The sequence below is a fragment of the Epinephelus lanceolatus genome, chromosome 14, assembly GCF_041903045.1.
Source record: "Epinephelus lanceolatus isolate andai-2023 chromosome 14, ASM4190304v1, whole genome shotgun sequence".
NCBI lineage: Eukaryota > Metazoa > Chordata > Actinopteri > Perciformes > Serranidae > Epinephelus > Epinephelus lanceolatus.
The window spans coordinates 36,560,915-36,582,944 of record NC_135747.1 but is presented as its reverse complement, the minus strand read 5'-3'; the positions used below and the strand labels follow the sequence as shown (position 1 = coordinate 36,582,944).

The following is a 22,030-nucleotide window of genomic DNA, read 5'->3' as shown; positions in this document are numbered from 1 at the left end:
GTAGGTGTGAATGTGAGCGTGAATGGTTGTTTGTCTCTATGTGTCAGCCCTGCGATAGTCTGGCGACCTGTCCAGGGTGAACCCTGCCTCTCGCCCGATGTCAGCTGGGATAGGCTTCAGCCCCCCCGTGACCCTCAAGAGGATGAAGCGGTTAGAAGATGAATGAATGAATGAATGAATATTTCTTTCATTACTAGGTTTTGCTCAACCTTGCCAACCAGTATGCAAACAATGAGATGTACCCAGAGGCCCTGAACAGCTACCAGGTCATTGTGAAGAACAAGATGTTCAGTAACGCAGGTGAGCAGACCACTCAGCTTCATACTCATTATATAGATTTGTTTAAATCACAGACTGTTTAAAATAATGGATGTAGCCACTGTGACATTGCCTGTTGGTTTGTGGGCTGCAAGTCTGGCATTTTGGCTGTCACCATCTTGAATATTTGGAGCCAGAAGTGACCATATTTGGACGAGAGGATGGCGATAACTGTTTTCTTTTTTCCTGAAAAACTGAACATCAGACTCCTCAGAGGTTTTTTTTAGTACAACCAAACGCTGAACAAGACTTTTTATGGGCAACTAAACATTACAATTAACTTTTACAAACTGAAAACACACAAACTAGCTACAGGTACAGCTACACCTTTAGTCTGTTAATCTGGGGTTACGCCATGATTATGTTACCTAACCAAAATTGTCGCCTTGTCAGCAGATGGCACCTACTTGTCACTCAAAGCTGTCACGGCGTTAATTTTGCCTAATTTTAGGCGTTAATAATATTTAACCGCAGTAAGTTGTACAAAAATTCACCCCAAACAGTTGTGAATTGAGAAATTAGCTATAGATTCCGATAGTATTTTTTATAAGGCTGTAAACATGTTTATTTCTGTTATATATCGCCCTTTTAAAAGCCACCAGACTTTGTAATATTGTGTGACTTTGGTGAATCCAAAATACACTTTGCTGCAGCTTCTCCAAATTGGAGACGTGCCGACTGCCATCTACTGTAGCTTAAACACTGACTATTGATAAGTAACTCATAAAACCACACTTCTAAAAACTACCCCTTTAAGATAGTCAACAGATAGCATAAAAAATGACAAAGACTTTCGGTGTACTTGCCAAATAATCCTCCCTGCGTCATATTATTTGCTGTAGCAGTTGTATGTTTGTTGTGGTTTTCCCTCAAACAACATCTGTGCTGCTCCTCCAGGCCGTCTGAAGGTCAACATGGCCAACATCTATGTCAAACAGAAGAGCTACCCCAAAGCCATCAAGTTCTACCGGATGGCGCTGGATCAGATCTCCAACGCTCACAAGGAAATGAGGATCAAGATCATGCAGAACATCGGCGTCGTCTTTGTCCGCATGGGCCAGTACTCGGACGCCATAACATCATTTGAGCACATCATGAGTGAGAGTCCCAACATCAAGACAGGCTTCAACCTCATCCTGTGCTATTATGCTATCGGAGACAGGGAGAGGATGAAGAAGGCCTTTCAGAAGCTCATCTCTGTCCCTCTGGGGATCGACGATGAAGACAAGTACATCACATCGAATGTGAGTTACAGTTAAATATGTTTGTTTATTAATACATGTAGACTTATAGTGTGTATTAAGTTTCTTTCTTTGTTAGTGTGTCTGTGTGTACAGTAGGTGTCTATAATCTTCATCTTTCTTGTGAAGCGCCATTGTTTTGGTGTTTCTGTCCTGCACTGTTGTATAATAATGATCACTGCTCGTACAAACTATTCAGTCGTCTTATTTCTGCCTTTCATCTTGTAACAAATGAAGCAGTTTACTATACTCCTTTTTCTGTAGGTGACAACAACAGACTTTATACAGAGCAACAATATTTACAGTAAAGTGTTGGGTACTGTTGAATAACTTCTCAATGTCAGCCTTGTCCTGTCGTCTCTCTCAGGATGACACTGAATCAAGTATGGTCACTGAGGCCATTAAGAACGACAAACTTCACCAGATGGAGAGAGACCTGTAAGAAAAGTCTCAACACAGACACACACTCGTCCTCAGCAATACATCATCATGTGATTATCGTCTTGTCCTTAAAAGCTTGTTGTACTTACCTGTTGTCCTCTTCTGTTTCTGCCTGTGAACTGTACATAGAAAAGTCCTGGCTGAGAAGTACATAATGACCGCAGCCAAGCTCATCGCTCCGGCCATTGAGACTTCTTTTGCTACTGGCTTTGACTGGTTTGTTACTGTTGGCTTTTTATTTATTTCATTTTAACATCTGAACACTAGGGGGCAGACAATGATCCAAAGGACTCCTGCTCCATGACAGTCATCTGAAGAACTCAGAAACACAAAAACATGATTTTCAAAACACTATGACACTATACTTTATTATATATTAGTGTTTCTGCTGAACTGCTGTATAGACGCTGAACTGGGCTCAGACTACAGGAGTTTTGGGGCCAATTTACCCCGAATTCACTCCTCCCAATAAAAAAAGGAAATCTAGTCAGGGACTTTGTTTGGTACTAATGTTTGGCCCAGATTATCAAGTAATGTGAGAGGTTTACAGATCCAGTCTTATGATAATAGTAATATCATAAACAGACAAGACATGAAAACAGCAACTTTTAAAAGAACTGATAAAACACTTTAGTATATAAAAACTGAGGAAATAAGATACGGTCTAAATGAACTTAAAACTCAAGTAAAATCAGGAAAGGCTCTCAGATTTAAGTATGTTATAAGAAGGGATTTAAAAGAGATCACTGACTCGGCCAACCTGATTTCCTCGGGCAGACTGTTCCAGAGCCTTGAGGGTTCTGACAGCAAATGCTCTGTCTACTTAAGTTTTTTAGTCAGGCCTCTGAAACAGACCAAAGACCTCTGCCCGACGACCAAAGTACGTCCTTGCGCATACAGCATTAAGAGGTCGGAGATGTAGCTGGGAGAGAGACCATGAAGAGCCGTATTGAAGTAATCAATAAAATCTATTCTAAAACATACTGTGTACCACTGTAAAGAGGCTAAAACTGGAGTGATGTGATCATGCCTCTTAGCAACTGACTTCTGTACATTCTGGAGTCGATTTTTGATTCAGGCAAGAAAAGAAGCTGTTGCAGTAATTGAGGCGTGAAGAAATGAAGGCGTGTGAAATTGTCTGTGTGTCTTTTCAAGTTCAAATGGATCATATTTTGAAATATTTCTAAGATGATAAAAGTTGCACAAGCTTTGTGACATGCTGCTCGAAACTTTAATTACTGTGAAACCACACTTCAAAAATTCTTGCAACAGGTTTGATATTATCCAATAGGGGACCAGCCAAAGGTAGAATTTGTTAAGTAATGTGGTGGAGCCCGATGACAACAATCTCTGTTTAGTCTGAGTTCAGCTGAAGACATTTTTTTGACATCCAGCTTTTAACATCAGTAAGGCAGTCATTGAGTGAACCCATCATTCCATGGTCTGTGGATCTAACGGGCAGGTACATCTGTGTATCGTCAGCATAAAAATCAGTCCTAAACCTCCTGAACTGCACACAGACTCATCAGGGCCGCCCTGGTAATTTCAAACATGTTTGATATTTAGGATTTACAATCTGGATGTTTATGGTTATGATAACGTAACAGTAATGAGTGGCTAATGTTAGCCAGCTTACTACTGTTGTTGAATGTTTAAAAAGACAGTCAAATCTCACCTTGCTGAAGAATAGTGTTGACCATTTTCTCATCCAGACTCGTTTAGCGTTCTGCTTTCGTTTTTCTCACTGCAAAGCATTGTTAACATTACAGCAAATTGTCACACCATGTTACTCTATTTGGTTTACATCGGTCTCCCCATGAGATCACATGGTGCATTCATGCTCTCTTTGGCACAATAATCTTAATAAATATCCTGTAGTCGGTGTTGTACCCTAATTTTAAATCTTGTAATATGTGCATGTTTGAGATTGGAAAGAACAACATTGGTGAATTTTCCCCTGATGAATATGACGCAACCTGGCTTCAAAACCAGTGAGGATTATAAAATTCCTGTAGTCTGAGCCCAGCTTTATTCAAAATTCTGTTTTGGGACTGCAAATCAAAAGTTTAGGGAGTGTCATTGGATGTCTTAGAATGTTTTCTCTTGATCCTCGTAATCAGATTTAATATTTTCCTGGACTTCCCACCCACTTAGATCACTCTACAGGCAAAGATGGAAACAATAATAACTGCTGGACACAAGTTTTTAAATTTATTTTGCACAGTTTCAGGCCAGTAAAAGAGGCAGGCAACAGATAGCAGTGTTACACTGTGCATGTATGGTTCTTGTTTTTCTCTTTTAGGTGTGTGGACATGGTGAAGAGCTCTCAGTATGTGGAGCTTGCCAACGATCTGGAGATAAACAAAGCCATCACCTACCTCAGACAGAAGGACTTCAACCAGGTGACTGTTTGTCTTAACGGGATAAAGGGCAATACCACTCAGTTTAGGCTGCTCACTCCTTCAGTCTGTGCTTGTTGCCGCAGTATTGTGCTAATATCTGCCACCTTGTAATAGATTTGATAGAACATGCCGAATATTGTATGCAGAAATTGTTAAAGTGGGTGGTATTTCCCTTTAAATACACGTAAGATGTGGGTGATTTGGTCTTCGTTGTCCTCTTCATTTCATTTTTCCATCTTTTGTGATTTGTATATTTATTACAACATTATTTACCAGCGTTGTTTTACATGTCAGTTTTCTCCTGCTCATGGTGTTTTAGGAGTGTGCAGTATCAGACTCAGATTTCCCCCTTCTCATTACCCTCCATTCTCTCTTGCTTTTGTCTTGTTTCCTTCCCATCTGCATGCCTAAGGTTGAGGTATGTGTGCTTTCTGTTTCCGTGTTCACTTTTAGATTGTGTTGGGTTTTATTTTTTATTTTTCCTGACATGTTACTACTTAACATTGCACTTTTCCAAATAACAACACTGCCAGGGGAAGTTGGAAAAGCAGTTATTACTTTAAAACCCACAGACCAGTGAAGGAAATTATAATTATACCTTCCATAACAATTTACCGCTGTGTTCATAACGAACTGCAGCCTTGCCAGTGGAGCTGGTCTGTGGTCAGCAGTTGAACACTGATAACACTTTCCAGCTCCAAGGTTTTCCAATTATATGAACCTACAGCAGCCAACTCTCTAACATCGACAGGCCTTACATTTGTGGAACCCCAAAATGTTCGATATCAGGAAATTAGAAAGACATTATGAAGTTGATAACCATATGAATTCATTTTGTGAAATATATAAATGAATCAACAATTTTCAACTCAAAACGTTATGTCATTGTTCATTTTTCTGATAGCTGGATATCAGTTTTATTTCACTATAGACACTTTATTTCAAAATGCCCTTTTTCTAAAGTCAGTTTTTATTTCATTTTGGTATTTCTCCCAGTAACACTTTCATATCATGCCAAGTTTTACTTTATAATATCACTTTTCATGACAGTGGTGTGCTGTTTTTATTTAGAGCTGAAAATAGATGGTTGGTTCAGAATTACTTTGACATTGTTGTCTCCCGCTAACAGGAGCTAACTGGCTAACTCTGGTAGCATTTGTTGAGCTTGCTATCTAAAGAGACAGGGCACATGTGATTGGTTTTCCTCTCTTTTTGTTATGTCCACGCTACTTTCAATTCCTCCTCACCTCGGCACAAACTTTGCAGTGAAAAATAGGCATATACAATGACGCAGATCCCCAACACTGCAGACTGACTGACAGCTGTCTGTTAACTTATGCTACATGACACTGTTTGGATCTGTCCAGGTCTATTCATGTTGAGTAAAAATGACTGTAGTTTATCATCGTCACTGAGGTACATTTTATCGCCCAGCCCTGAGGACGAAATAACATTTTATAATGAGCTGAGTTTCATGAATTATTTCACTAATGATTGTTTAACTTTCATGTGATTATTTATTTCATAAGTATCTATTAATTTATCCGATACTGAATACTTTGGAGCTCCATATTCATCTGATGCATGTGTGTGTGGTGCTTTAACACTCCTGATAGACGGTGGTGGTTTAACCTGTAGCATCCATGCAGCTGTAGCCTAGGTGGTGGTTTCTCAACAACTTTTACAACTTTAAAACTGGAAAATCTCCCCAGTATGTAACACACTTCCAGCAGCATAACAACCAATTAAATATGAAGAGTTTTATTTCAAAGTTATGTGTCTGAGGAAAAAGCTCATTACACTGTGTATCATCATCAATCATTTTTTATCTTTAAACTCTTTCATTAATTGGGGATTACTTCATGGTTTATAGGGGTCCCTTCACTTGTCTATTTAATATACTGTAGGTGTTTTACATACTGGGGTAATTGGCTTGTACTGAAGTTATGCAGTATAATTGTATACATAACGTTTACCCTGACAGCTTTTTATTATGTGTTATCAGGCAGTGGAGACTCTGAAGACGTTTGAGAAGAAGGACAGCAGAGTGAAGAGTGCTGCTGCCACCAACCTCTCCTTCCTCTACTTCCTGGTAAGATCCTCTCATTGACTAATCAAAAGGCTCTCAGATAACACACAGAGACATTTATAAAGAAGCTGAATGATTTGTTCAGGTGCTCAAGGACACTTCAGCACAGTGGATGTTTGCTGTCGAGTGTATTTCCAGTTGTAACGATGGCTGAATCACAGCCTCCGCTCTCTGTACCAACCTGCTGCCGGTTTATTCTTCCTCTCTGATCTTTCTGTGTTACAGGAGAAGGACTACGACCAGGCCGACCGGTACGCTGACCTCGCCATGACTGCTGATCGTTACAACCCGGCAGCACTTATCAACAAGGGCAACACGGTGTTCGTCAAACAAGACTATGAGAAGGCTGCAGAGTTCTACAAAGAAGCTCTGAGGAATGACTCGTCCTGCACTGAGGCCCTCTACAACCTGGGTAACATCCATGTCCATGATACAGTGTAGTAGCGGATAATCTAGACATTGATTTATAGTAACCTTAACACAAAGTGCACATGGATCATTCATTCATGAATATCATGGACGCCTAAAGCCCAGTTCAGACCACAGATTTGCAAATATGATGTGCAACGTTCTAAAAACCTCCTGGTTCGCACCAATGCAACTAGATGAGACGGCTCTTTCTCATATTGCAAGGTGGCAAAGGCACTTGTTATAAGACACTTTAAGACACTTGTTATAGTGTCAGTATCAGATTGGCCTTAGATTCACAGTACATAAGTTAAGTTTTTTTTTTTTCATTGTCCACTTGTACCAGGTCTAACCTATAAGAGACTGGATCGTCTGGAGGAGGCTCTCGACTGCTTCCTGAAGCTCCATGCGATTCTGAGGAACAGCGCACAAGTCATGTACCAGCTGGCCAACCTGTATCCTACTGATAACAAGTGTAATCTATTGCGTGTGTTTGTCTGGAACTGCTTTGAAAATGTTGTACCTCAGTAGACGTTTCTGGGTGCTCACTGAGAGATTCAACTCTGTGTCTGTGTTCATTCCCACGTGAGCATCTGTTGGTCCTTGACTCACTGGCTTCATCTATGAGCTTCTGAATGACCGCCAGCAGGCAATTGAGTGGTTGTTACAGGTGCTGAGTGTAACTCACACCGACCCCCAGGCACTGGCCAAACTGGGAAAGCTCTACGATGCAGAGGGGGACAAGTCCCAGGCTTTCCAGTACTACTATGAGGTAAGAGATGATTTAATGTTTTTTCTGTCTGAGGACTTGAAGCAACTACAAGGAGTTTTCAACTGCCCCTACATCAGCAAGAAGATTTCTGTATAATTATTCTTGACGCCTGTCCCCGGGTCTGATTCCTCCACAAAATCAGGCCAAACAATTTAAAGCAGGTAGACCGATAGAGTCTGTGTTTACATTATCCCAGGCATAATTTTGCAGTGAGTAGTATGTTAGCCAGTTAAATGAAAGCAGGAGGAGATTTTTCACTAGAGAATTTTATTGTTGATGTAATATTTTGTGGTAATAGCTGATACTGGGTAAGGATCGGTACAGGGAAAATGAAAATAATTGACCGTATTCAAAGGCTGAAAGTCATTGGGGGGTGCTATAGAGCAGGGGAGCCATGCCTGAGATGAATTCCACCACCAAATCAAAATAATTGCAAGGCTGAACAGCAGAGTGTGCAAAGGGCAAAGTTTCATGAGTTCTTTTGCATCTGAAATCCTCAAATGTGTTTGAAAAATGAATATTACCGCACAGTATCCAAGATGACTACCTTCCTTACCTTGCCTTGAGTGAATTTTTTTTCTTAATTTAATATGCTATTGAATATGAAAGCAATGATCCACTAATACTTTGTGAACATTGAAGGAACACCCTGGTGTGTGTTTAGGGGTGCTATGTGACCTGCTTTTTGTTGCTCTGGCTTTTGAGCGCGTCTACATTGACAGCAGTGGATCTGAAAATGGGAAAAATACAGTAAGCACAGGCCCCGTAAGTGCTCTGATGTTGGTCATTTGTGTTGCTGTCCAGTCCTTCAGGTACTTCCCCTCTAACATTGATGTGATTGAGTGGCTCGGGGCTTACTACATCGACACACAGTTCTGTGAGAAGGCCATTCAGTACTTCGAAAGAGCCACACTCATACAGTAAGTGACCACCAGTGATAGTCATTAACAAAGTGATTGTAACAAACTAAATAGATCTGTGTAAACTTGATGATAATTTTAGCAGCTGGCAGTTCATATACTGGCAGTGTTTCCTGGTAAAGTTCAGTTCTTCCTGAGAAACAATGCTATTTCTACACTTTTCTGATTCGATTAAAAGATTCATGTCTCATTTCATCTTGTTTTAGTCGTTGTGTTCTGCTTTAATCAACCACAAAGCTTCATCTAGAAGTTGTTTTCTGTCCTGAACAAAGAGGACAGATTATTTGGTTTTGTTTGTCTTTCAGCCGAATTCCAAATTGTTTTTTTTTTTCATTTACCAGTCTCTTCTTTAAAGGTCCAGTGTGTAGGATTTAGGAGGATTATGGCAGAAATGGAATATAATATATAGAGCTGTCAAGCAATTAAAAATATTAATCTAATTAATGACATGCTCTGTGACTAATCTAAATTAATTGCACACATCAACTTTTGCTGTAAACATACTTTTAAAAATGCAATTTAATTAATTTTGGCAGATGTGTCGAAGTAAAGCTGCTGGATTCTGGACACAATTGTCCCCCTGTCCTCTACCACCTAAACTGGTCTGCTGTCCATTGCAGTCCATTCTGTAAGGGAGTAAGTTAGTCAATCACAGGTAGACTTACTCAGTTTGTGTCTGAACGCCTGGTCGAGTGTGGCTTGACGTGGCTGGCTGCTAACTTCAGCATCAGAGGCTGTGCTAGCTCAGACCTCTGGGTTCGTTGCTAAATGCTTTGTGTTGAGGTGATATTTCAGTCTTGAAATACTTCGATGGGGGTCCATGTCATTGGTTCGACAGCCCATTGGTCCGACTGTCCGCGGTGCTGAACGGCTCGCGGCGGGCGTATGGTGCGCCGCAACCGGCTTGAGGCGGAGCAGGCTCACGGAGTTTGTCACTTTCTTTTTCATTTTAACCCACACCATGATCTTTTCCTGACCCTAACCAAGTGGTTTTTTGTGCCTAAACCTAACCAGACCTTAACCACAGGGCATCATGAGGATTTCAGAACAGACTTCGGAACAATGAGTTTAATATGGTCGGAGCAATGGGATGTCGAACCAATGGGCAGTTCCCCTTCGATGGTACAAAAATTCTTTCTGCAGAAACTGCAGAGAATGGTGCTACTATCAACTGTTCCATGTGGGCATTTTTAAAATGTAGATGTTCCATTCACAGGGCCAAGCAGTGTGACAAAGCCACTGTGGCCTTCAGTAACACGCCGGGTTAAAGGGCACCACAGAACGTGATTAATCAGTGTGATATTTTTTTTAATATAATAAGTATGTTTTCTTTAGCGTATAATCACCTCAAAATAAGAGTCATCGTGTTTTGGTTACCTTAGAATGACCTGTTCATATCAACATATGGAGCAGGTCCTTGACCAAGGAAATGTCCACCACCACGTTTCTACAGTAGCCCAGAATGGACAAAACAAACACTGGCTCTAGACAGGACTACACGCTTTCACGTCGGCCACCTTAGCAGCATCGGAAAAACGCTGATTTTTAACATCACCTGGTCTGTTTATTTTGGAGAGGAAGAGACTTCTGCGGCTAATTCAGCTCCCAGTGAAAACCTCCTGAACAATGAACACTGAAGGAATTCTAACTAGGAGAAGTTTCAGCTGGTTGTAATCTGCAATCCTCGCTCGTAGATGCAAAGAAATCCTCCTAAATCTTACAGTTTCTTTAAAAAACAAAAAAGGAAGTTCAGTGTATGTGATGTATTTCTACTGTGTTCCTCAGACCAACCCAGGTGCAGTGGCAGCTGATGGTGGCAAGCTGCTACAGAAGAAGTGGTGAGAATGATTCTGTCTTCTTTCACTGAACAGTAAAATATCATGTTTTGCATATTCTCTGCCAACCTGACACTGAAAACCAGATCATAAAGTATAGATTCACTCCACATTGGAATTCCCAAACTGTATCATGTCCATGATACACAAGCAGCAGTGCTCAGTCGTTTTGGTCCACTCTGATCTTGTTAAGTTTGGATGTGTATTTACTGACTGTGAGTGTGGGAAAGTAACAGCTGTTTCACGTAACGGCTTCAAAACAATCGACTGAGCCTGTTTTTGCTGAGTGACCTAGCAATGAGCTTAGTTAGAGTTGTAAACATAAATGCTTTTCTTTTTTCCCTCACAGGAAACTACCAGAAAGCTCTGGAAACATATAAAGACATTCACCGCAAGTTCCCAGAAAATGTGGAAGGTTCATCCTGTTTGTTCCACAGTTTTAAACAGAACTCTTGACAAACAGCAGATGATGCACTTATCGAAGTGCAAAGGAGATAAAAAAAAACTGTGTGTGTGTGTGTGTGTGTGTGTGTGTGTGTGTTTATCCAGGTCTGCGTTTCTTGGTGAGGCTGTGCAAAGACATGGGATTGAAAGAAGTCCAAGAATACGCCGACAAGCTGAAGAAGGTGGAGAAGATGAAGGAAATCAGAGAACAGGTACATCTAAGTTTGCATTTACAAGAGCAGCTGGCAACATTTTTGTGTAAATAAACATCTGTTGTGCTGTTCTCTACAAAATGAGCATCATGATGTGTGGAGAAAGACTTGGAACCAGAGATTGAAGCCATAAATTGTTGTGTTTACGTTCATCAAGTGAGAAGTAGGGTCATTTTCTCATAGACTTCTCTATCAGCTCACCCCCTACTGGCCACTAGAAAGAATGCACATTAAGGGTGCCTTCACACCTGCCCTGTTTGGTTTGGTTCAATCAAATTCAAGTTTGTTTGCCCCCTAAGTGCGGTTCATTTAGGCAGGTGTGAGCCGAAACACCCGGACCAAGACCTTCTTAAAAAGGTGGTCTTAGTCCTGTTACGTAGCCACTGTACCTCACCCATCGGTTTGTGGACTCCCGTTTCAAGCTTCGAGTTTGGCATTTTGGCTGTCGCCATCTTGGATTTTGGAAACCAGAAGTGACAATTTTTGGGCAAGAAGATAGAGCTAATCCTAATGCTAGCTGCTAGCTTGGTTAGCACAATGCATTTACAACTATGGTTAACTATGATAATGCTAAAGCTAAATGTCATATTTGCCAGAAGAAAAACAGGCTTAAAAACATAAAAACAAAATGTGCTTACTGGAAAAACCGAACATTCGACTCGACATATAGGGTCCTGTTGTACAACCAAACATGAAAAGAGGCTTTTTATGGGCAACCAAAATCTTAAAATTAACTTCAATGAATTCAGAACACACTGAAATAGTGACAGCTACACCTATGCCTATTCTCTGTTAATCTGGGGTTATGCCATGGCTACATTACCTAACTAAAGTTGTTGCTGTGGTAGCAACTTGTTACAGAAGGCACCTTCCTGTCACTCAGAGTGGCCACGCCCTTAATTATGCATAATTTAAGCCTCAATAACATTTACACAGGTGAGTTATATAAAAAATTCACCCCCGCACAGTTGTCATGAATGGGAAAATTAGCCAAAGAGACCAAAACTGTTTTTTGTACCAGGCTGTAACATGTTTATTTCTGCTGTAAAGTTCAGCATTTTAACATGGGAGTCTGTGGGGACTGACTCGTTCTTGGAGCCAGCCTCAAGTAGCCGTTAGAGGAACTGCAGTTTTTAGCACTGCAGCATTGCTTTCATTTTCAGACCTGGAGGTTGGCACTGGGGTTCACTCTGTTGGCAGCTTATAAAAGCTTTTACAGTTGTCATCACTTGGAGTCTGATAGCTCTCCTCTCAAAATGGCACGTGGGAAGCTATGTATTTTACATCTGCAGTTTGCTCGGAATAAAAAGAAAAAGAAGTGGGTACCTAGCAGCAACCTTGGTAACTAACATCATTAAACAAACATAGAAAATGACAGAAAGTGAAGAAACAAAACTTCATGACCATAAAGTCTGGAGGACGATGTCACAGTGTTTGATCGATAGTAGGTCTGTTGGCATTGCTCTGCAGAAAAAACACACAGTGAGAGTTAATCACCAGAGATGAAAGATCAAAAATGTTCTGGATTATATTCAAGAGTCCAAATACATCAACAGTCTTACACAAGCAACCTCATTTAATGATATAACATTCAAATTAGGTAATACATCTGAATAATATTAACATCCTGCAGCTTCATAAATGACCTGCTTGTTTTGCAGTCTTACATTACAGACCTTTCGCAAGCTGTCATTAATCATCTTTTCCTCACCAATATCTTGGCGTCCTGTCGTCTGTTCCTGGACAAGAACACGCTGATTGAAAACACACATGAATCCTTTTGCCATAAAATGGGTCAGTGGTCACTGCAGCTCCAGAAATGCATGAAAAACAGCTGCATTTCTCCAGTTCTGTTGATTTTCCATGAATCAAACCGTGTTCAGAGGAGACGCTACGCAGCTGTCCAACACCTGGCTGACACGAATGCTGGGTCATTTTCAAACAGTTGTTGTGTTTGGACAGTTGTTCAGTGTCACCTGAGACATCTGAATGGATTAGATATGTGGTTACGGGCTTGATTAAAGTCAGGATTATTATTCTGTATTCTCTGATGGGCGAAGGAAGCCTGTGGTTTCCTTATCAATCTAAATCCTGAATTACTGGAGGCATGTTCCTGGATTGACAAGTGCTGTGTTCTTGTATCTTAGTGGTTTCGACACTTATCTTACACAATATTATCTTACAAGACCTGTTTGAGTATACTCCAAACTCTACATCTGCTGCTTTCCTGTTTTCTTTTCACATAATTTTTGTCTTAAAAAGGATCAAACTCGATGCCGCAGAACCTGAGACATTGTCTTATTTCTATTCTGCGTAATATTCTTCTTCATTTTTGAAATCTGGCACCAACATTACCCCCAATGCAGCTTGACAGCCATGAGTTTGATGCGAAATAGGGGTGTGTTATGCTAGTACTGGTAGGGACGGCTGTGGCTCAGATGTTAATCTGAAGATTGATGGTTCAATCCCGAAGTATCCTTGAGCAAGATACTGAACCCCAAATTACTGATGGTTGTTCCAACGGTGAAGTAGCGGGTGGCACCTTGTATTGTAGCCTCGGCCACCAGTGTATGAACGTGTGTGTGAATGGGAGAATGTGACTTGTAGTGTAAAAAGTGCTTTGAGTGGTCGGAGGACTAGAAAGGTACAGTCCATTTAGTAGTAACTAATGTAGCCTCAAGCTGCTGTCCTCAAGCAGAGATGAGGAGCTGGCTACAGAAATCTGATCTGACTTTCTAATTCCACACCTCCTCATTTTATTTCAAACTTGTTTTCTTCAGCCCCAACTAACACTGACTGCAGTGTTGCCAACTCGTTTCCAATGAAAGTAGCTAGCACTAGCTTTGAAAGTCGCTAAAAGTCACCAGATTAGAATTTAGAAGTTATTTCAGTCTGCAAATAGAAACTAGAAAACCACTCGGAGAGTGCAGACCTCCGCCTAGTAGTTGATATTCCCTCCCCCTCTGCATCAGATTTTGCAGCCTGCCTCACAATTAGGTTATTTGCATCACTATCATTATTAGGTTATATATGCCTTCACCATGGAGACAGTGTGGTGTATTTATTTCGTTTTTATTTTGTACCAACACAGAATATAATGTTTTTTTGTATTTTTCACTTTCTTTTTTTCCAACACAGAACATTAATTTCAACTTTAGAATTACAACAATATTTAGCAAGTAGAACAAGACGTGCTTTCCGACCACCAGATGGTGCTATTTTCACCGTCTCATTAGAAATTGGAATTGCTGCTGAGGCTGTCAGACGATAGACTTTATTTATTATTTTATCCACTTTGCTTCAACCGATCACCACCAAAATTTTATCATCTGTTCCTTGTCCCATTATCCACCTTTCCTGAAATTTTCATCAAAATCCATTCATAAGTTTTTGAATTATTTTGCAGACAAACAAACAGACCAACGCCAGCGAAAACATAACCTCCTTGGCGGAGGTAATAAGAACATCATGTATTGATCTATACGTTCATGTAAATAAAGTCACAGCCTCTTACAGAAAATGGTATATACTTAAATAGTCTTAAACAGTCTTTGGTTTAATAAAATTTGAAGTCACATCAAAAGATGTCCACTTGAAATACTTGAAGTGACATCATATGCTCATTTTCATACTGGTGACGTCACCATGCATCAATGGAAGCATCAAAACTACACTGAATTAGATTCAATAGAAAAATCTCAAACAAAATCTTTGAATGATATGAGAGCTTTGGTACTTATTTTATAGCGCACAACCTTCTCATGCAAGGTAATCATAGAAGATCACTACAACTGAACTCTCACTTCTGCTGTGAGTGGTGTCTTCTCTCCTCATGCCTGGTCCACGCCTAGTACATTGCACAAGAGGAAAGAGGTGGAAAGACCCTGCGCTGATGGCCAAAGAGCCGTGGACTGTGATTACTCTGAGCAGCATGCATGGAATTGAATTACAATATATTTCTCTCTTTTTCTCTGATGGTCTCAATACGTCACCGAATTTGTTGCTTTTAAGAAATAAAGTTCCTAAGAGGGTCTGAAGAGTTGCAAAATCTAGCGGTTATGCGCCAAGTTGGCAACACCGGACTCATGTGACGTCCCTTGGAGACATTTACCAGATTTTGAAGCTTCTAAAGACTTTATACAAGTTTTTTTTTTCACTTATGCAGTTGTACTCTTCAAGATGTGCAGACAAACGATGGAATTCCCCTTTAAGTGGTAATGCCAAGATCACAGGATACACAGGATCCATTATTCTGTTGTCTTGTTTGTGTTTATCATCAATTTATTCAGCTCTGAAAATAACCCATTTAAAGCTATATGGTGTGGGACTTTTACATATAAATGAACGAACGAAGCCCAACAAGTTCACATCATACTGAATAAGTGCGTCACCACCAAGAGAAGCCCTGTATTTTTTTATCTGTGTATACCTGAGTTGTGGTGTCTGATGTCAGCTGTGACATTCCTGCACTGGCCCACCAGAAGTGATGCATTTACCATCAACTAGGCACAGCAAGAGGGGGCAGGAAGATAGAGACCATAGTGACGGAGCAGCAGCTACTGTAGGAGTACAGAGGAAGCCATGACGGAAAATCCTAGAAAGCATCCAAGAAAACTTTCTTGAGTTGATGCCTCAGATAAAAAGGAAACTCTGCATTCAGAGGAAGAATTAAACTTGTAAAAAAGAAAGTGATTATCGTTGAGGACAAATACAGATCTCCACTGGTGTAGCTTTTCCTCGTTGGAGAGCACTGAATGAAGAGAGGGGACAAATATCAGACACGACTGTAGTTAGCAGTTAGTTTCTATCCACTAACCTATCAGTTAAAATCTGTAGGTAATTAGCCGTTGCTTTATAACAACCTTCTAAAAAAAAGTGTACTTGGTGGAAAGGCTCTTTTCTGTGGCATAAAGAAGGGTACATTTCTGGCAAAGATAATAACCTCGTCTGACGATTCTATCACCTTTTCTTTCCATCTGCCTTTGCTTGCATGGAATACTTGAAGAGAGCTCTCCTGGTTGGGGAAGATGCAGCGAGCTCACCTGCAGACATACGTCATGAATAATGTTCATGTAATTACTACAACTACCAGAGGTTGAAGACAAAAGTTCTGCACTCAAGTAATTCTTCACTGCATCCTTGTCTTGAAGGATGCACTAACTAGTATCTGTGTGGCTCCAAAACATCAGATGCTCGCCCAAAAAGTAGATAACAAGCCTTTTGGTTTGGGGTCAGTCATCTTTTAAAGAAGGCGTGATTCAGTGTGACAGATCTGTGTGCCATCGAGCCAGGAACGAATGAGAGGGATGACTTTGTTAAATTATAAGCAGCTGCTCTTAAATCAGTCCAGAGAAACTAGAGAGTCAGACAGAGTCAGAGGGTTGAGTCATCAGTCCTGAGAATCTCCAAACTGAATGTTAGCGAAAAAACAACTCATCCTTCTAATATCACTGGATACTGTTGAAAATGATGAATGAGAGCATGATTGGAAGATGATGAAACCACGACTCTGTCTGATGCTGTGTTTATCTTAAATGTCTTATTTTACCATGGAAATTCATGAATCTTTGTTTTACTGTTTTTAAATTCCCATCTTTGTTGCTAACCGCTCGTTGCTGTGGTGTTTCAGCAACAGACTCAGAAACCCCAACTGAGAATATAAGACTTGTTCACATGTGACATTTATGTTCTGTTTTTGTATTTTAATGTCAAATTCCACTTGAATTTGTATCTTAATGTTTCTGTTTAGCTTTGTTAGATGGTTTTAGTTTTAAGAATTGTTTTCAAGCCATTAAAACTGAACATTAATTCATGAAACACAGAGGGAGAGATGACAAAAGAGAGAGGAAAATGTCACTAGAATCCATTAATCTAGCATGAACTGTTTGTCCTTTTTTGTTTCAAGTGCAGGTTTTTGTTTTTATTTCACCAGTATTTTAATAAAACAAAAACACAATCATGTTAAAAGCTGTGCACAGCAAGTTAAACACCACAGTTTAATCTTAATTTTTCAATTACCTTCCTCCCTTTGTTTCTTCTTCTGCAGAGGGTGAAGTCAGGGCGTGAGGGCAGTGCCAGAGGTCGGAGAGAGGGCAGCGCTGGGAGTGCTGGTGAGTCAGTAGTCACCGTAACATACCATGTTCCTATCATGTAAAGGTCTGGAAATGTTTTAAAGGTCTAATGTATAAGTAACTCATATGAAAGTACAAACACAAATCTTCAGATCAAACATCTGGGGAAGAGTGCATAGAAGAAACCATGAACATAACAATTAACATCTTGTACAATATATTGTAAGAAGGGCTGTGTTTCAAACATTTTTTTAGCACAGTTGTGTCTGTAACAAAAATCAGCCTCTGATTTAAGCTGTAATTTTTCAAATTTCAGAGTGTATATCATATATCAAAGTTCTTATATGTCTTGTAAGACAATGTTAAACGTTCAAGAAGTTTGGATTTTTCTGTGAACTGGTCTTAAAGAATAGCATGTTTTTATTTCTGAAAGTTATATATTAAAAGAAGTATTGAAACATGCCCTGCCATCGTGGTAAGGTAATTTATTTATACACGGGTGGTTTTGGTTAGAATCAAAGCTGATAATCAGCGCTGTTTTTAGCTCATCATCATCATCATCATCATCATCGTTTTCAGTCTCTTTGTTCTTGTATGTCATCACTTCCCTTTCTTTCCTTGTCTGTTATTTACACATGCTGCTGGGCAGCAGGCGTCTCCACACCTGTCCTCACCCCTCCTAAGAAGGCTGCCATTACGGGTATACCTCTAAACACCACACTGAGTCCTGACTAGAGTAGAAGGCTGCAGTCATATTCTGTTTGTAGTTTGATTATATTTAGGTCCGTAAAAAGAACTGTTGTGAGGCTTAGCTGTGTAGCTGTTACCCTTTAATGAATCCCAAATAGGTCAATAACCGGTTCCAAAGGAACTCTGGTGCGGTTGGTTTGTGGTGAGAAGGTGTTCCGACCTGGATGTGAACCAACTGCAGTCACATGACACATTGTTTGGGTTAAACATGAGCATGTTACAGTCCTGGAGGATTATTAATGTGCACCTCCTCCTGTACTGCCTTAATATGCACATTCAGCACATCCAATGCATCAAAACATTGTTTTCTAGTTGGAGCCGTGCCTCGTTTTCAAACTGTATGGTTTGACTAAAATGAACAATGACAGCAATATAGTCCACGATGAGCAGCGCTAAAATCAACCTGCGTAGTTGTCCCTCCATTGTGACATTAGAAAGTGTCACATTTATCTTGCAAGTGTACTCTTCTTCAACGTTTGCTTTACTTCCTGGATTTTTCCCACATGGAAATTCTGACCAATCAAGAGCAGCTTTCTCACACAAGGCATTTGATCTGGTCCTCTTGTAAATGCTGCCGTGAGAACACGAACCAACTCTAGGCAATTATACAACTTTGGAACAAAATTAGTCCCTGATTCAGACCAAAGGAGACAACTCTAGGTCTGAAAGCAGCCTAAGGCCTTGAATTCTGTACACAGCTTTTTAATGGTGGGACTTCGAGTGTAAAATACTACAATTATTGCTGAGATCTTGCAGCTAACGTTAAATTATGTACTGGAAATCAGTTATTTTACGCTGCTCTAAAACAGTAGTTGCTGGTGGCTACACAGTACATCTTGCTGTGTAGGCTACTGTTTTGAAGCAGTGAATAAGAATTGATTTCGAGAGAAACTGGTGTTTTATCAGAGTGTGAAACTTCTTTTATTAATTTATTTATAAATAAATTACGTGGTATGGTGTCGGAGCTGCCAATCCAGCATTTTAGGCAGTGTCAGAGGCATTTCAGACACTGAAATTAGTACAAATCCAGTTACCAAAAACTCCCTGGAGATTTTAATATTTTCACTGTAACTGTGTGCGTTTATTGAGGCTGATCTTTGTGAACTGGACTGATTTTGCATTGAGGCTCATTAGTGTAGAAAGAGGCCAATTTTGCCCCAAATCCATGCATATTACCTAATTTAAATACATGCAGGTAACACAGAGCACCAAGACACTGTTTGCCTGACAGCACAGTCTAGGGTTTATGTCACCCTTTGTGGGTGTTTGAAGAATTTCCAGGTTTCTGTTTATCTTATTTATGCACGTTAAGCAGCCACAAAAGCCACTCAGTTTTTCTCAGCTTTTTGTGAATTCGCCCGTGAGAGCTTTAGGCCGTAGTCGACACCAGGGAAGGAAAACTACCACAGTGTAGCACTCCTTCACTACAGATCCACAACAAATACAGACACATACTCCAGACTGGCTCCGACCCTGGAAAGCTGGCTCATCTGCAGATTCCAAACGCAATCCAGACAAACTAGAGAGTTGCCAGAAACTGTAACGAGGCCCAGCTTTTCTCTCTCTGATGCAGCTGAATGTCTGTCCTGTAGTGTAGTTAAATATAGTATATATCAGGCACCTGTTAATGTGACTGCTGCTTCACCCTGCCAAGACTTCCATTATTCCCCCGCGTCCTGATAAATTAGAGTAGAAAACCTCAAAAATTAGATTATAAAACCTCAACCTTGTGTGCTTTTGGTGTTCCATTTTGTCTTGTGCTGCCAGATCTGCAACTGGATCGGTTTAAAAGAAGCTTTCCCTCCAACATGTTCAATCTCTTGTACTCTTGAATATTGGTTATGATACTTAAGATGCTTAACTAAACTTAAACCCCTTTCTTACTTTCTTACGGCACATCAGAGACGGATGTTAAAGCAGGTGAGATAATGCAGGTCATAAAATGTCATGAGATTAGTTCTCACCAGTGCTCTGTTGTTGCTTCTCTCTGTGCTGTTTCGTTTTGTATCTGCTTGCAACAATCTTCAGTCCAACTCTGTAATCTTTCTTTCCTCTTTGTCTTTCTTTCTGTTTCTCTGGCTCTTTCGGCTTCATCTGTATTCCCGCTCTGCTTCCTCTTTGCTGCCCAGTGTCTCAATCTGAGTCTAAACAGCTCAGTCCACTGTTGGACTCAGGGAGAGGTACGTAAGATGGTTATTTCAAATTAGTTAAGTGAAACCTGCAGGTTTGTGGGACTGTGTGTGGAGACCTTTCAACAATGTCTCATTTCTGCTCAGGAATGAAACTGACAATCTGTATTTTCTTTTTACCTCACAATGACTTCAGGTATCTTTGAGAACAAGGTTTTGCGTTAATTCAGTTATAGATTTTTCTTTGCAATATTGTCTTTGCAATAAGCAGATGAGCCACAACGACAAATTATGTTGCTCTCCTTTTCCTTCTTTGTGTCTTTTCACACTGGGATCTTATATTCAAATATTAGTGTCCACAAGCAACATTGAAAATTTAGATTTAAATGGACTTTAACTCGACTGCTAAACAGCTAAACTCTCAATAATGAATCATGGGAACTTCTTGAATTTATCTCACGATCATTTATTTAACGGGAACAATAAATAAACATCACTTTACATTTTACATTTTTAGCTGAAAGGTTTATTCTTAACTGACTAGTAGAATGGCAGATTTTGTGCTGTGATGCATTTTTTTAAATTTGCCATTTTCCATCAGAAATGCTGACAGGGATAGTTTTGATCTTTTAAAGTTAAGTTGTATGAGGTGCTTATCTGTTCTCAGTGTATTACTTACAATAGATGGCAGTCGGCATGCCCCCAGTTTGGAGAAGCAGGCAGGAGTACCACCACAGAAGCTACGCGCAAGTACTGCTGTGGAGAGGGGCAGCAGCAAAACTTATTTTAGCCACCTTACACTATGTTTTCATTGCTTGACCTTGTTGTCATACAGGGATGTCTAACAGAGAGCTGAAGTCATTATATCCATCTCTGCTCTCTCCAAAGTCCTTTGACAAATACAGTAATTTCACCTTGATGATGACAGTAATTTAGCATTACTCATCGCAGGAGCTGCTGGTCGACTGCTGCCTCCATCAGTTGGCTTGTTTGTGTTACTGTGTGACTTTGTTGAATCTGAACTAGCACTTTAAATGTCAAAGTCTCACAATAACACAAACAAGTTAACTGTTGGAGGCAGCAGTAGATCAGCAGCTGATGTGATGAGTGATGCTAAATTACTGATCTTCTCAGTGGAGTCTTTGAAGAGGGAGATTTAAAGGCTGCAGTTCCTTGTCAAAAAGGCTGTCTGACAGCAAAGTAAAGCAGTAAAAAAGATTCTAAATATAGTGTACACTTAGACTGGTTTTCATTTTTTAGGTGGCTAAAATACATTTTGCTGCTGCCCCCATCCACAGCAGTACATTCCTTAACTTCTGTGGTGATACTCCTGCCTGCTTCTCCAAGCTGGGAGCATGCTGACCACCATCTACTGTAGGTAACACACTTAGAAGCCCACTTCAAAAGATGCTTTACATTTAAAATATTGATAGATGTGTAAAAAAAAAAAGAAAGAATTTGACTAAACTGGCTTTTTAAGGCGAACACCACCTACGATATAAATTCTAATATGTTCTTTCTATGGCCAAGGAAACGTCAATCAATATTTATGAACATGAGCTGCTCTCTCAACCTGAAACCAGAGATGTAAGTCTCAAACTTGTGATGTCATAGGATATGACAGTCTGGAGCTGCTCCACAGACAATGAATGGAACCTTGATTTTATGGATCCACAAAATATTTGTCTTCTTTTTTATACCCAAATGTGCTTTATTCTGGTAAACGCAAGAAATGTACCTATATATACCTTGAACACTCCCCTGGCTGCTCTAGGTGTCATCCAGGACAGTGGGGTCCGTGTACATTTGTTTTTCGTTTCGAAATAACAAATTGAAACACAGAAAACCAACCTTTATCGTTTTTTGTTTTGAAATGACCAAACAAAAAAGGAAAAAAACGATCCGTCTCCTGTTTTTTATTTGATAATAAAGAAAAGAAAAATGGAAAACGAATCATTATCCGTTATCCGATTTAATTTGGGAATTTAAAAAAACCCT

The 22,030-nt window shown here is 40.1% G+C and overlaps 1 protein-coding gene across 4 annotated transcripts in view; it reads left to right on the top strand.

Moving 5' to 3' along the window:
• ift88 (intraflagellar transport 88 homolog) overlaps window positions 1-22,030 on the top strand; it is a 38,803-nt gene that overhangs the window by 8,638 nt on the left and 8,135 nt on the right. Inside the window, exons 9-25 of one of the 4 annotated variants that reach the window (XM_078174660.1) lie at window positions 198-300; window positions 1,216-1,562; window positions 1,927-1,997; window positions 2,130-2,216; window positions 4,303-4,402; window positions 6,408-6,494; window positions 6,717-6,903; window positions 7,246-7,354; window positions 7,521-7,671; window positions 8,476-8,591; window positions 10,377-10,429; window positions 10,776-10,841; window positions 10,976-11,082; window positions 17,129-17,192; window positions 17,806-17,853; window positions 19,806-19,823; window positions 20,033-20,083. In XM_078174660.1, coding sequence (XP_078030786.1) covers window positions 198-300; window positions 1,216-1,562; window positions 1,927-1,997; window positions 2,130-2,216; window positions 4,303-4,402; window positions 6,408-6,494; window positions 6,717-6,903; window positions 7,246-7,354; window positions 7,521-7,671; window positions 8,476-8,591; window positions 10,377-10,429; window positions 10,776-10,841; window positions 10,976-11,082; window positions 17,129-17,192; window positions 17,806-17,853; window positions 19,806-19,823; window positions 20,033-20,083 — 1,765 coding nt within the window. Of the gene's footprint in view, window positions 1-197; window positions 301-1,215; window positions 1,563-1,926; window positions 1,998-2,129; window positions 2,217-4,302; window positions 4,403-6,407; window positions 6,495-6,716; window positions 6,904-7,245; window positions 7,355-7,520; window positions 7,672-8,475; window positions 8,592-10,376; window positions 10,430-10,775; window positions 10,842-10,975; window positions 11,083-17,128; window positions 17,193-17,802; window positions 17,854-19,805; window positions 19,824-20,032; window positions 20,084-22,030 lie in introns of all 4 variants that reach the window. The other 3 variants (XM_033618220.2, XM_033618226.2, XM_033618227.2) reach the window with 3 other exon arrangements.